Here is a 15,289-nt window from a genome sequence, read left to right on the forward strand (position 1 = left end):
AGAGGAGACCTGGGCATGTTTCTCAGGGTGTGTGACTTCTGAACTGGTCACATTGCCATTCATCCCTCCGTGGAACTCAGAAGCTTCTCTATGTGATGAAAGCTCAGGAAATTTTCCAGGTGTAAGAAAGGAATCAATGAAGAGGAAGCAGAAATGGAGCCAACCTCTTACATCTCCTGGTTGACAATTAACTTTTGCCAATAAAAAAAAGTAAAAACCCATCTTCAGACTCTTTAATGACCAAATCTAGTGTTTATCCAAGCAGCTCAAGCTCAAGGTCTACTGGAACAGGCAGCACAGACAGGCTAGTTAATTCCTTATCAAAGAAAATAATCTCCAGACAGGGAGAGAAACGGGCAGAATCTGGACAAGGATGTAAAAAGATGTGTGTGTTGGAAATAAATGCACAAAAAGACAGGAATCGCTAAATAGCACTTTCAAAAAAGCTCTATCATTCAAGGCTGATTCAGCTTTATGCCATGACCAACTCTGTGAGATCTGATGGATCTTCTGTAATCAGTCCAAAGAACTTCCTGGAGGGGCACCTGGGTGGCTCAGCCAAATTTGGACCAGGTCACGATCTCACGGTTTGGGAGTTCTAGCCCTGCATCAGGCTCTCTGCTGACAGCTTGGAGCCTGGAGCCTGCTTCAGATTCTGTCTCCCTCTCTTTCTCTGCTCCTTCCTTGCTCACATTCTGTCTCTCTCTCAAAAATAAACCTTAAAAAAAAAAAAGATTAAAAAGAAAAAAAAAAAAGAACTCCCTGGAGATCAGGCTGGTTCTGGTGCTGGTTTCCTGAAAAGGTCAGATCTTCTTCAAGGTGAGGAGATGCCCTCCAGTCTGGGAGCTTTGAGGCCATGAGGAGCTCACACAAAAATGGCTTCAACACTGTTAGTGGCCAGGTTTCCTCTTATTCTGGGATCCCCAAACTAGAAGTATATTTGGGGTGACACGTGTGCGATAGGAGTTCCCAAGGGTCTTCACTCAAGAACCCATAAAACTAAGCAGTTGACTAGGGGATCCATGAGAGAGGCTCACCAAGGATTTGCCTCTGCTTTAAAGAAACTCAGTGAAGAAAAGATGTGGGGGCATCTTCTATGAAGTAGGTGCAAAGCTAGATGCTGTCAGGGTGACAGACCCAAATGAGACAGCACTTTCTTCTATCCTCAGGAAACTGAGATAAGAAAGAGAGGTTGTAAAAACACAACAATACATTTCTCACATAGTAGTTGCACACGATACTGAGATTGGACGTAAGACTGGAGATGGGCCTTTGTACTCACATGGTTATCTCTACCTGGGCTTGTGATATTTCCAATCTTCCAGCCCAGGAATCCTACTACACCTGCTCTAGGCCATTCCCAGCCTTCTCCAGAATTCCTTCTCAATTCTGCCTCTTTTCTATTAAGGCCCAAGGCGAGACGTAGCTTTCTTGCAGCATTTACCACCTGGGCTACTGCTGTTGTATCTGCATGCACACTGCCTGACACTCTGGGACAAAACACAGACTTGAACCCCAGTAACATCAACACTTGCTCCATTAAATTGAGCTCCTAATTGATGGCTAAACGAAGAGATCTTCCCAATCATAGACAATGCTTTTCATCTCACATGCCAACTTCCTTTGATTGACAGTGGTTGCCTGGAGGATAGTTTTGGGGCTTCTGGGGCCATAACTGAGCTCCGTGGTAGAGTGCTGTAAGTAAGTAGTTGGTGATGTCTGCCACAGGGCAGAGTTTGGGGGGAGGGGGTGCAAACGCAGTGTGACGTGGGGATATAAATTAAAGGTTACCAGAGCACAGAGAAGGCAGATTAGCTCCAGCTGGGTGGCTAGAGAGGTCTACACAGGAAAAGTGGGAATTAGATGATCCACCTTCAAGGATGGTTAGGATAACAGTAGGTGAAACACATGAGCAAAAGCATTAGAGCAGCCATCATCAGGAAAATACAGATCAAAACCACGACGAGATACCACCTCACACCTGTCAGAATGGTTAAAACAAACAACTCAGGCAACAACAGATGTTGGCAAGGATGCAGAGAAAGAGGATCTCTTTTGCATTGCTGGTGGGAATGCAAACTGGTGCAGCCGCTCTGGAAGACAGTGTGGAGGTTCCTCAAAAAATTAAAAATAGACCTACCCTATGACCCAGCAAGAGCACAGCTAGGAATTTACCCAAAGGATACAAAAATACAGTTTCCAAGGGGCACATGCACACCAGTGCTTACAGCACTCTCAACAATAGCCAAATGATGGAAAGAGCCCAAATGCCCACCAACTGATGACTGAATAAAGAAGATGTAGTATATGCACACAATGGAATATTACTCAGCCATCAAAAAGAATGAAATCTTGCCATTTGCATTGACATCGATGAAGCTAGAGAGTATTATGCCAAGTGAAACAAGTCAGGCAGGGAAAGACAAACACCATATGATTTCACTCATATGTGTTATTTAAGAAACAAAACAGATGAACATAGGGGAAGGGAAGGAAAAATAAGATAAAAACAGAGAGGGAGGCAAACCATAAGAGAATCCTAAATAGAGCAAACTGAGGGTGGCTAGAAGGGAGGTGTGTGTGGGGGATGGGCTAAATGGGGGATGGGCATTAAGGAGGGCACTTGTTGGGATGAGCAGTGGGTGTTGTATGTAGTGAGGAATCACTAAATTCTAGTCGTGAAATCAATATTACACTACATGTTAACTATATACTTTAAATAAAAATTTGAAAAGCAAAAATAAAAAGGCATCAGAGCAGCAAAGTACAACAGACCCAGGGAAAGCAATCAGTAGACAAGCTCAACTAGCATACAAGTTCAAATAGAAGGCTTTGTGGAGGAGAATGGGGGAAAGGCTAACCACTGTAGACTGCCCCAAGTTAAGGCCAGGATAAAGAGGAGACATGAAACAGGCAAGGCATGGAGGAAGAAATGGGACCAAAGGCTCTATTTAGATACTGAACAAGAGTGAAATCTATAAGAATAATTTGAACTACCCATTAGGTGTATCAAGATTTGCTAGGAAGGAAGGAGCCTGCTTAACGGTGAAAGAACCTTAGACTGGGAGTTGGACAGTCCTGGGTGCAAATCCCAGCTTTGACTACAACCTCAGCCACGGGACTTAAAGCTTTTAAGTTTCCTTCTCCTCATCTGTAAAAGGGTAAACTTCCTGCCTCATTGTATCAAGGGTCAAATGAGAAATAAATGTGCATAAAACTCATAGTAACCCTCTGACAAATATTAGCAAATAGCAGGCTTGGTTAACCACAGAGAAGTAACTTTTCAAAGGAGAAAATGTGTCTCCCTCATTGTCTCATAATTTGGGCAATCTTGTATGAAACCCGTAAAGTAGTTAAGGGAATCAGAAGACAACTAAGTCTAGGAAATACCCAGAGAAATTGAGCAAAATCAGTTTATCTTCTAGGAATGGGAAGAGGTTTGGAGACTGGGCTTTCCATGGTTAGATATTTCTGGTGACGATGCATTTTTTTTGTTGTTGACTTCATTCTTTACTGAATTATAAGTAACCTGGTAACTCTCAAGCAACAGAACAGCGGTTGAAAGATAATCTGATTGTATAATCTCACTTAAGCGCTCTTCTCGAAGGGTTTCCTCCTTAGTTGAGTAAGTAGATGAAGTTTTAAAAACCCGACAGCACTGAACCCAGGTAATCGTCTCAGAACAGTTATAAGAATAAGCACATAGCGTGGATGCTCGCTTATGTCATTTCTGAATGGAAGTTCCAGCCCCAGAGGCCACCACTTTGCATCAACATGCGGACCTCACAGAGTCACATGATGCTCATGTCAGGACCCTTCCTGGACACATGAAGATGTGCCGTCCTATCTGTGGACACAGTTAGGGACCCCTAGACCAAGAAGGGCTGGGGGAACGGAGACCTCAGCCTGGGTGTGGAGGAGCTGGCCCCGGGTCTTGTCCCAGCTGAGCGTATGCCCAGAACTCACACAACCGGGCCCGGGGCCGGGACCGCAACAACACAGGACACACAGCATGAAGCGTCTGTGGGCTGGGACAAGGTCCATCCATCCCGGAAAGTGCAGGAGCATTCGCTGGAAAGGATATATTCTACCTCTGGTAATGGAACAGGCAGTTGGCAGATGTTTTTCAAACGTAGGGTAGTAACATTTCTGGCAACGAGTGAGTCACCGAAACACTTCCTTTCCATCAACAGAGGTGTTACTGTGGGGTGTACTAATGGCAACAGAGCACTCTTTGTTGTAGTTTGGGCTGTTTCCTTAGCAAGTATAATGAATTGGCTCCTTCTAAATCTATCCACTGAGCTAAACTATAGCTCCAAAGTGAGCTATTGGCTTAACGGTAACTGTCTCCAATATTCTCTGCTATTAGATGTATGTTTAACATTCTCAATAGGGAAGACCACTGAAAACACTTGCTACTTCAACAGACACCGCTGCCGGGGTGTTTAAATGGGCCACTTGATGTCATCGAAAATGAATTCGTTTTCTTCGAGAGTGCTGGAGTCCCCACAGTATACGTGACTCTGGGTCTCCAGCGACACGCACACAGGGGAGATGTGCAGGTCCCCAGGCGAACACGAGGCCAGCGGGTCGGACTCCCCACGGGACAGTTACACTGAGGCTCGGCTCTGGTAAAGGTAATCACAAGTTCTCGCAAGTAATTAATGTGGAAAGCTTCCTTTCTTCACGAGCAAGTGCTCACGGGAGCACGCATATGCTCTCCGATAGCTGATTCCTAATCCCACTTATTTACACCTTGTCTGACCCATCCAGGGTTTTTAGCCGTCCGAGCTACTGTATTCTGATGCGGCACACGGTAGTTTTCCCCACTGCTTGTCTTTGTGCGAAGTTTCCTTTCTTTTTTTTTAATTTTTTTATGTTTATTTATTTTTGAGACAGAGAGAGGAGGAGGGGCAGAGAGAGAGGGAGACAGAGGATCTGAAGTGGGCTCTGTGCTGACAGCAGAGAGCCCGATGTGGGGCTCGCGCTCGCAAACCATGAGATCATGACCTGAGCTGAAGTCAGACACTCAACCGACCGAGCCACCCAGGCGCCCCTCAAGTTTCCTTTATTTCTTCTGCTTGCTGCTCAAATGTTTGACAGGTGGGTAACTTTGATTCTACAGAACTTTTTTGTACTAAAAAACCCAACATATCTCACATTAACCAGTATCTAACAAGATACTGAATACAGACAACCTTCTCTTTTCTATTAAACTGAATAGACAGGGGCGCCTGGGTGGCTCACTTGGCTGGGCGGCCAACTTCGGCTCAGTTCATGATCTCGCGGTCCGTGAGTTCGAGCCCCGCGTCGGGCTCTGTGCTGACAGCTCAGAGCCTGGAGCCTGTTTCGGATTCTGTGTCTCCCTCTCTCTGACCCTCCCCCATTCATGCTCTGTCTCTTTCTATTTCAAAAATAAATAAACGTTAAAAAGAAAAAAAGAAAAACTGAATAGACAGACATACACACACACAAGCACACACACCATCTTTCCCTTCGCTGGACGTTAGCAATGTACCTTCAAAGTCCTCCCAACAGATAGAATGTGTCTACAACACAAGGTGTGCGGAGTCTTAGGCCTGTGATAACTTTTTAAAGATTCATTTTGTAATACCGGGCTCGCATAACTTCGGGTGGGGTTTTGGTCTTATAGACTTGAGGTATACACCATGCAGAGAACCAAAAATCAGAATCTGTTCAGGGAGTCCGAAATTCGTCTTGGTTCTGATTCGGTTTAAAAAATGAAAGCATCAGGCATAGACATTCAAAGCCCAAAATTCTTCTCTTAATTCTTTAATATGTGGAACTCTAGCCAGCTAAAGGGCCTCCTCTCTAAGGTTCTTAACTAAGCAGATGCATGTAAGATATGTATGCATATAGAGCAACAACACAAGTTTATGAGACCTCATATTCCTGAGTAATCTAATGCTGACCTGGAACACCGCCCAGGTAATAGTCCCACATACGACTTACATTATTATTATTATTATTATTTTTTTACAGTAGCCTCCGTGCCCAATGTGGGGCTTGAACTCAGGACCCTGAGATTAAGAGTTGCATCCTCTACTGATTTAACCAGCTGGGCACCCCCAGTTTACATTATTAAACCCAATTCACAGAGGTTTATATGTGACTCAACATCAAGGTCATTTCCTCCTCCCTTAATGACTTTTCACACCCTGTGCCCTATGGAAGAGGTCCTGTGGCTCCCAGCAATACACTGAGGAATGATGGTATAATCTGAGCTACAGGATCAGAGCTAGAAGGAACCTCAGAGATTTTCTAACCCAAGGTCGACAAGCATGTGGCACACACGCCCCTACTCTCTGCTCCTAAGCCCTTGGCAGACATCAGTAATCAACTGCAGAACTTCTGTTTCCAATTCTTTCTCAACACTCATATCACACACGGCAGTCTACTATCTATAAAGGGGAGCTGGCACGTGCATGAAATCCTTTCTCCTCTGCCTCATCTGAACCCCTCTTCTTTCTGATAAGAAACAAAGGCCCATGGGGCACCTGGGTGGCTCAGTTGGTTGAGCGTCCGACTTCAGCTCAGGTCACGATCTCGCGATCTCGCGGTCCGTGAGTTTGAGCCCCGCGTCGGGCTCTGGGCTGATGGCTCAGAGCCTGGAGCCTGCTTCCAATTCTGTGTCTCCCTCTCTCTCTGCCCCTCCCCTGTTCACGCTCTGTCTCTCTCTGTCTCAAAAATAAATGTTAAAAAAAAATTAAAAAAGAAAAAAAAAAGAAACAAAGGCCCAGAGAGTTTAAGTATCAGGTACACTTTCTTACATAGCTCTCAAGCGTGAGTTTCATTACTTTACTGTCTCATTTCAATTTCCAGTGTCTGTTAGGGGTGGTAGGAGTGACTCTGCCCTCAAGGGGTCTATAATCTAGTGTTTGTTTGTTTTTTAATGTTTATTTTTGAGGGAGAGAGAGTGGGGGAGGGACAGACAGGGGGGTAGACAGAGGATCTGAAACAGGCCCCACACTGACAGCAGCAGGCCTGATGCGGGGCCTGAACTCACAACCGGAGATCATGACCTGAACCACATCTGGATGCTCAAGCAACTGGGCCACCCAGGCGCCCCTATAAACCTAGTTTTGAGGAAGAAAAGATTAACATGCTTGATACATATGTAGACTCAGTGTTAATCTGGGTCACTGATGCAGATCGGAGGATGCTAAAGTGGGCAGAAGAGAAGTTATGGAGGAAATGGGGGTCAAACCAAGTTTGGGACTCATTTATTCACTCCATAAACAAGGACAATGTCTTACTCTCTGGGCCATAAATGGTTCAATAAATCAACAAATGTATTGCATCTACCAGACATCGTCACAGGTGCTATGGGTTCAGGAAGTTCACAGATTAGTGGAGGAGGCAAAAAAAAAAAAAAAGAGAGAGAGAGAGAATATATTCTAACTGCAGAATAATACATACAAGTAGATATTCCTTCTTTTTTTGGTTTTTGTGGGTTTTTTTGTTTTTTATTTGAGAGAGAGAGAGAGAAAGCAGGGGAGGGACAGGGAATCCTAAGCAGGTTCCATGCTGAGCACAGAGCCCAATGCAGGGCTCGATCCCATGACCCTGGGATCACGACGAGCCAAAATCAAGAGCTGGACGCCCAACCGACTGAGCCACCCAGGCACCTCCAGCAGATATTCCTTCTGCACAGGAGGAGAGCACAACAGTTCCTTAACAAGCCTGTGGCACTTCTAGGATTCCCTCTCCTGCTAGAGGTTGCCACTTTCTTCCCCTAGAGGACCAGATTCAGCCATACTCCATCAGGATAACCTGCTGAGCATCTAGAGTTCAGCGTCATTTCTTTTCCACTCCCATTGTTGCTGCGCAGCCCAGGACCCCTCTCTCCCTGCCGGACACGGACATTAATCCCCTGGGTAGTCTGCCCACCTGCAAGGCTACCTTCCCGGGATCCATTCCGCACATCCATCTGCCTCAATGATCTTCTTCAAGCACGGCTCTGATCGTGTCTTTGCCAACCTAACCCTCAGACCGTGTCCAAACTCATTGGCGTGGCATTCTAGGTCCTCCAGGGTCTGGCTCTGCCTCCTCAGCAGGCTTGCTCTTTTTGTTGAACGTGTTCCTCCGTCGCACCCTCTGCTACAGTCATGCCGAGCCTCTCTGTTAAAAGGCAGGAGAGGCAGACTTTGCAGTGGGAGGAATAGCCGGGCAGCCTCATGAACAGAGGCATGAGGCTCTGAGTAGGTCTGAGCCCAGAGCAGACACCAGCCCAGCTGATGAGTCCGGCAAGATCCTCTGGAGCACGTGTTCCTCCAAGGGCACAACCCGCCCTTCCCGGAGTCCTGGAGGCATGTTTCTGCCCCTTCCCAGTCTCAGGGGGAGAGAAGGACAATACAGACCAAAGTGCACGGTGCAGGTTATTTTCCACCTGATACGTCACTCAGCCACACTTCTGATTCCCAGGAGAGCCGGCAAGGACCAGGTATGACAGGGAGACGGGGAGCAAGCCAGAGGTGACCAGGACTAAGTCCTCCACTGTTGAGTCTCAGTTTCCTCACCTGCATGTAGGGATCTTTATAGTTTCCTCATAGCTCTACCTATACCTCTAACTATATCTATGTAAGCCTATATATATAAGCAATACCTACTTTATAGTTGCAATTTTTGCAAAGTCATTGACTGTCTTAATTTTTTAAAATCTACATCCAAATTAGTTAGCATATAGTGCAACAATGATTTCAGGAGTAGATCCCTTAATGCCCCTTACCCATTTAGCCCATCCCCCCTCCCACAACCCCTCCAGTAACCCTCTGTTCTCCATATTTAAGAGTCTCTTATGTTTTGTCCCCCTCCCTGTTTTTATATTATGTTTGCTTCCCTTCCCTTATGTTCATCTGTTTTGTCTCTTAAAGTCCTCATATGAGTGAAGTCATATGATATTTGTCTTTCTCTGACTAATTTCACTTAGCATAATACCCTCCGGTTCTATCCACACAGTTGCAAATGGCAAGATTTCATTCTTTTTGATTGCCGAGTAATACTCCATTGTGTGTGTGTGTGTGTGTGTGTGTGTGTGTGTGTGTGTGTGTATGTATGTGTATACATATATATGTATGTATGTATATATATATACATATATATACACACACATACACACACACCACATCTTCTTTATCCACTCATCCATTGATGGACATTTGGGCTCTTTCCCTACTTTGGCTATTGTTGATACTGATGCTATAAACATGGGGGTGCATGTGCCCCTTTGAAACAGCTCACCTGTATCTCGTGGATAAATGCCTAGTAGTGCAACTGCTAGGTCGTAGGGTAATTCTATTTCTGTTTTTTTGAGGAACTTCCATACTGTTTTCCAGAGTGGCTGCACCAGCTTGCATTCCCATGTCATTGACTTTTTTCACAAGTATTTCCTAATATTTCATCAGCCATGATGGAAATGAGATTAGAGAGGTATAATAAGTCAAATACACAGTAGGTTAAGCACACTAGCCTTCTCAACCAGCTTCTGTTTCCACCCTTGCCTCTGCAGTCTGTGGTCAAAACAGCAGCCAGGGCGAGCTGATTAAAATACAACCAGACCCTGTCACAGCTCTGCTCAAAACCTTTCGATGGCTTCCCAGCTCCCAGTAAAAGTCAAAGTCCTTAGAGGAGCTTACAGTCTCCCAGTGCTCTGTCCCCTCCTAGCCTCCTGCCTCCCCATCTCCCCTCCCTCACTCCACCCCTTGTTCTTTTTCAAACAAGCCAGGATGCTCCCCAGACACCGGAGCACATGTTCCTTCACCTCTTCTTAGTCTGCAGTCAGTTGTTACCTTCACAGGTGGGGGGGGGAGGGGTGTCCCTATTTAAAACTGCAACCCCTTCCCAGCTTTATGTTACTGGAGAGTGCTGTCACCATCTAATATACTCCATGTTGTAGTTAACCTATTTATTCTATTTACCTCCCCCCACTTGAATGTAAGTTCCACCAGGAAAGGGGTTTTTATTGTTTTGTTCAGTGCGGTGTGCCCCAGGCCCTAGAACAGTCCCTGTTGAGTGAACAAATGGTTTAAGTGTTCGCTGCTGCAGGTATATTCCAGGCTGAGCTGATTAAAGGCCCAGCAGCGTCAGGCATGGTAGCTACCAGACCAAAAGAGCTTTATCAACGACGATATGCATTCTGGAATATCGCCACACACAAGGCTCTGTGCAGGTGAGGTACAGCCTGAGCAGCAGCCAGCCCTGTCACAGACACACAGAAGCAGGAAGAGAGCATTTACCAGGACTCAACTTAGCATTGCCAAATGTATGCTACCAGAGGCTTAGTGCAGGAGACAAGGAGCAAGGGTATCACTAATAACGTGAAAGAATTGTCCTCCCTTTCAGACAATGGAATCTCAATCTATAAATGATTGCTTCCTGAGCACGCTGAAGCAAATTATTCAGCATGAATCAGCTCGCCAGCTCTGTCATGTAAATAACATCTACTTCCTTTCCTGAAAATCCGTAAGGTGGAAATCAGGTGTTTCGAATGACTGACATAAAGCACATCCTGGACAGAAAGATCAAGCTCTATGCTGTGAGTGGGGTGAACAATTCATGAGTGCTTTAATCTAAAACATTACACACACGGTCCCTGACTCATGATGATTCCACTTGTGGTTTTTCAACTTTACATCGGTGTGGAAGTGATGCCTCTTCAGCAGAGATCGGACTTCACATTTTGAATTGTGATCTTTTCACGGGCTAGAGAGATGTGGTACAATCCTCTCTCCCCCGTGGGGCTGGGCAGTGGGAGCCAAGCTGCAGTTCTGACGGCGAGGCCTTCACGGAGATAAACAACCGATACGCTCACGACCATTCTGTACCCCACAACCACTGTTTTTCACTTTCAGTACCGTGTTCAACAAATTACATTATAAAATAGGCTTTGTGTGAGGTGATTTTGCCCAACTGCAGGCTAAGGTAAACGTTGTGAGCACATTTAAGCTAGGCTAGCCTAAGCCACGGTGCTCGCTTGGTAGGTTAGGTATATTAAATGCATTTTTGAATTATGATACTTAATATCTTCAACTTACAATGGGCTTATTTGGGACCTAATCCTATCATAAGTGGAGGAAGATCTGTACATGATATGATCATTATTGGATCACCTGAATCAGAATGCTCTGACCCAGAGTTTTTACACACAGTGATTCTGCCTGGACAGAATTCCCACTTGGAGCACAAAAATTCTACCCTCAGAATTTCTGTCTAAGTGAACTGAGAATCAGGCTATGGGGCACAAAACAAAATGGTTTATCCTTTCCATCTCTTTTTTAAAAAAATGAATGCTCTTTAATTGCATTTCCCCTCACATCCTAGGTCTTGAAAAACCAGAGGCTTTAAGCTAGTTCATAAAAACTTTCGTCCCTCATTTCAATAATCAAAATATCTTAACGTGTCAGGTCTGCTGAATTACAGCAGGGACCAAACATTTGGATGGCTATAATCAGAAGAGGACATTCTATCAAGGTAGTTAATACATTTAACAGTTTCTTCTTTTTTTAAAAAAATTGTTTTAATGTTTATTTAGTTTTGAGAGAGAGACTGAGTGCAAGTGGGGGAGGGCAAAGAGAGAGACATACACACACACAGATTTTGAAGCAGGCTCTAGGCTCTGAGCTCTCAGCACAAAGCCGGACGCGGGGCTCAAACCCACGAACCGTGAGATCATGACCTGAGCCCAAGTCGGGCACTTAACAGACTGAGCCTCCCAGGCACCCCTAACAGTTTCTTCTTCTTAAAAAAGGTCCAGAAAGGAGGCTACACGACCATGCTTGTGATTTTCTGTATCAATTAAGACTTTTAAAAATAAACTTACTCTCAGTTTATATGTGGACTCAGCCTCACTGTCGTAAGTTAGCTGGAATTTCTTTCTGGTTAAACTGAGCTAGTGCAGACTACACCAACAGAGGTATGATTCGCACTCAGACCCAGTGCTCTGGAGAAAGAAAAGGAAGATCCCAGGACGGAGGGTGGGGGTGGGGTTCCAGGGATGGGCACACTGGGGGTGGCCCTAGGCTTGGCACTTCTCAGACCAGGAGCAGAAACCCTCTGGATTGCCCTGTGCTGCTCCTGGAGGAGTAAGTCCAGAAAGACCTCAGTGGAGCACTTAAACATTTTATGTGGTGGTTTCCCTTTCTCCAGAAGAGTGTCTGAATCAAGCTCCCGGGGCTCACCCAGATTAAAAACTGTTGGAAAGTGCCCTGATGCCAAAGGCCACATCTGCAAAATGGGCACGTGATCCCTATTGACACTGAAGATGTATTTATGCAACGGGTTCCGAAGGCCAGGGAACAACTGCTCAAAATCCTTTCCAAACCACCCTCTAGTGAATTGGTACACTGAACAGCGATGTGCAACACTTCTTCACCAGATGAGAATCCTACGGCTAAAGAGGCAGGATTATTCCACTCTCCCAAGGAATTGGGAGGGAAATGCCAGCCTTGGGTTATCCAGTAACCATCCTTAAAAAGGGTTTAACAATTAATTCTGGACTCTTATTACCAGGAAAACACACAAGGATATTGCATCTATCTGGATGCATGGAAATCAAATCCCTCTCTCTGTAGTTTCTTATTTAAATGTAGGGGGGCAGTATCCTGCCCCTAAAAACCTTCCCTAAAAACCCCTAAGCCACTTGGCCCTTGGGGGAAACAGAATTAAGCAGGTAAGAAAGACTTGCTTCTCTCCTTCTTTCCTCCCACAAATGGCCTCTGCTAAGGCAATTTCAGGATGTTACTTCTTTACTAGAAATCTGACTTGATTTTGCACAAGGCTCTGGAGGAGCAAATCTGACTCTGAGGTTTCTATAACTTCCACAGGTTTCTGGGGGAGGGGCATCAAGAGTGGGAGGACACAGTGCCAAATATTCTGATATCCAGAAGCATCCCTGGGGAAGAAGCCGCTGTTCCCCGCCCCCCCCCCCCCCCCCCTTCAGCAAACCCAGCTGTTTCCAAACGGAAGATGGGGACTTCCAAGGAATCTCACCTGCTGGGTGTCTGCACCTGTGTGAGCTCAGAGAGGAAAGGAGACTCCATCCCCGATGGGGAGCAGCCCAGAGCCCAAGTTGTAAGACAAATGGGCAGAAATTCATCATCTAAATAGGAACAACTCATACCTCTGAGCAATGGCTCAGACATCAACTCAGTCCAGTTATCTGTCAGGAGTGAATCATTTTAATACCCCCTTGTTTAAAAACAAGCAAATAGGACTTGAAAATTCTTTTCAATAGAAAAGCAATGTGGAGAGCAAGGAGGCTCCGGGAGGCTATTCCGGCTATATCAGGGTGGGAAACGGAGGAATCTGGGCTCTCGGATCGTTCTTCCCCCAACGACCTCCTGGGGGCCATAACCGCACCCCCCTGAGTTCCCGCAAGAATGTGGCCCAGGGTGAGCGGCAACACCCTCTCCCTCCCTCCCCTCGGGGCCCTGGCCATCCCTGAGGTTAAGGTGCCTCCTCCAGTCCCACCGAGAACCGTAATCCACCCTCCAACCCCGTCCCGGCAGCATGGTTCAGGAAAAAATGGGGGGGGGGGCGGGGGGCGCGGAAAGCACAGAGGATTAAAACCATAATAAAGCACGTTTGCTTCCAAACGGGAAGAACCGAGAGCTACTTGCCCCCCTTCCCCTTCCAAGCCCCTCGGACCGTTTTGGGTAAAGCGGGCACCCGCGGCTCGGGGAGCCCCCAAACGGGAGTCCCCGAGGAGCTCTGCGGCTCGCACGCGGGGGAGCCCCGGCGCGGCCCCGAGGCCCGGGGGGCGCCTCGCCCGCCCCCCTCGCCCCCGTGGGGCCCCGCACGCGGCCCGGGCGCCGGGGGCGCGGGAGGGTGCGCGCGCGCCGCCCACCCGCCCCGCCGCTCACCTAGCACCACGGCGGCCACGGTGGACAGCAGCAGCCAGTTGTTCCTCAGGAAGCGCCTGCAGTCGCATCCCTTCCTCGCCGGCTTCCCCATGGCGGGCGCCCGGGCCGGGAGCCGCCGCCGCGGCGGCCGCTATTGTGCGCGAGGAACCGGCGGAGGCGCGGCGGGGGCGGGACGCGGGCGCGCCGGGGAGCGGGTGCGCGCCGGCTGCTGCGGCCGCCGCTGTCGCTGTCGCTGTCACCGTCGCCGCCACCTGAGCTCGCGCGCCGCGCCCGCAGCCCCGGCCACCTCGCCGGCCGTGCGCGTCGGGCGCGCCCGGCTCCTCCTGCCGCCGCCGCGCTCTGCGGCGCGCGGGCCAACCAGCGAGGGAGGAGGGAGGAGGGAGGGGCGGCGGGCCGGCGGCGCGTGGGGGCGAGCGCCGCGCGCCCGGGGTCCCGGGGAGCCCGCAGCGCCACGCCCGCCCAGGCTGCACCTGGACTCTCGCTCTCGCTCTCCCTCCCTCCCTCCCTCTCTTTTTCTGTCCTGCCAGACCAGCTTTTCGGATTCACGGTTTCCTCCCCTTCTGGCCCAGAGGGGCGGAGCCACTGTGGTTTGCGCCTCCGCCCGCCCAGCCCCGCCCCCCCCAGGTCTCCACGCCGACCCCTGGGCGCCGCGACCCCCTTGACCACTGGGGAGAGTTGAGGGAAACTGAGGCCCGCAGTGGGGCCCCTCTGCTCCCCGCCGGAGCCAAGGATCTGCCCCCAGCCTGGAGAGCCTGAAGCCCCTAGCGGGAGGGGCGGGGGGGGGGGGTGGGTGCTGGGGGTGAAGTGGGGTGCAGAACAGGACGTGGGGAACCCTCACCTCTACCTGCCCCCGCCCCCCCCCTCCAGCTCCCGCCCGTATCATGAACTCTCCTTCCTGAGCAGCGGGCGGTGAGGCACCCATTGGAGTGTCTGTGGACACAGGGCTTGGAGTGGGCCCTCTTACAACTTGACTGGCTCTGTGGCCGCCGAAGGCCCCCGAACTGTGAGCCTCGGCAGAGTGACTAGGTCTGAGCGCCCGGCCGTGCGGTGCTGGGAGACGGTGGGCGGGCCCGTCCCTAAGGCCAAATGCGCTGGAAAGGCCAACAGGGGAGATGGAGAAGCCAGGTAAGTGGTGCCAAATGTCTTCTGCGAGGCTAAGTGAATTTTCGAGTTCTCTTTCCTTCTTCTACCCCATTATTTCACCCTCACTCATACAAACTCTTTTCTCTCCTTTCCCACATCAGCACCTCCGCAGCTCCAGGCTGCCTTCTCGCCAGCTTTCCTAACATAAAGTAAGCCCTGCACATTTTTGTTATTCTGGAGTCTACTCGCTGAATGGGGGGGGGGGGGGGAGCTCCTCGGCTAGGTGATCTGATGACTAAAATCCCACAATTAGAGCTTCATTCCTT

The 15,289-nt window shown here is 48.6% G+C and overlaps 1 protein-coding gene across 1 annotated transcript in view; it reads right to left on the reverse strand.

Annotated features, from left to right (window-relative positions):
- The window catches only part of SLC1A1 (solute carrier family 1 member 1), an 82,327-nt gene extending 68,156 nt beyond the window's left edge, over window positions 1–14,171 (reverse strand). Inside the window, exon 1 of the mRNA XM_060610175.3 lies at window positions 13,881–14,171. Within this exon, the coding sequence (XP_060466158.1) occupies window positions 13,881–13,971 (91 nt within the window). The 5' untranslated portion in view covers window positions 13,972–14,171. The remainder of the gene's footprint in view (window positions 1–13,880) is intronic.
- Window positions 14,172–15,289: the final 1,118 nt, after the last annotated feature.

Source organism: Panthera onca, chromosome D4 (genome assembly GCF_046562875.1).
Source record: "Panthera onca isolate mPanOnc1 chromosome D4, mPanOnc1 haplotype 2, whole genome shotgun sequence".
Classification (NCBI taxonomy): Eukaryota; Metazoa; Chordata; class Mammalia; order Carnivora; family Felidae; genus Panthera; species Panthera onca.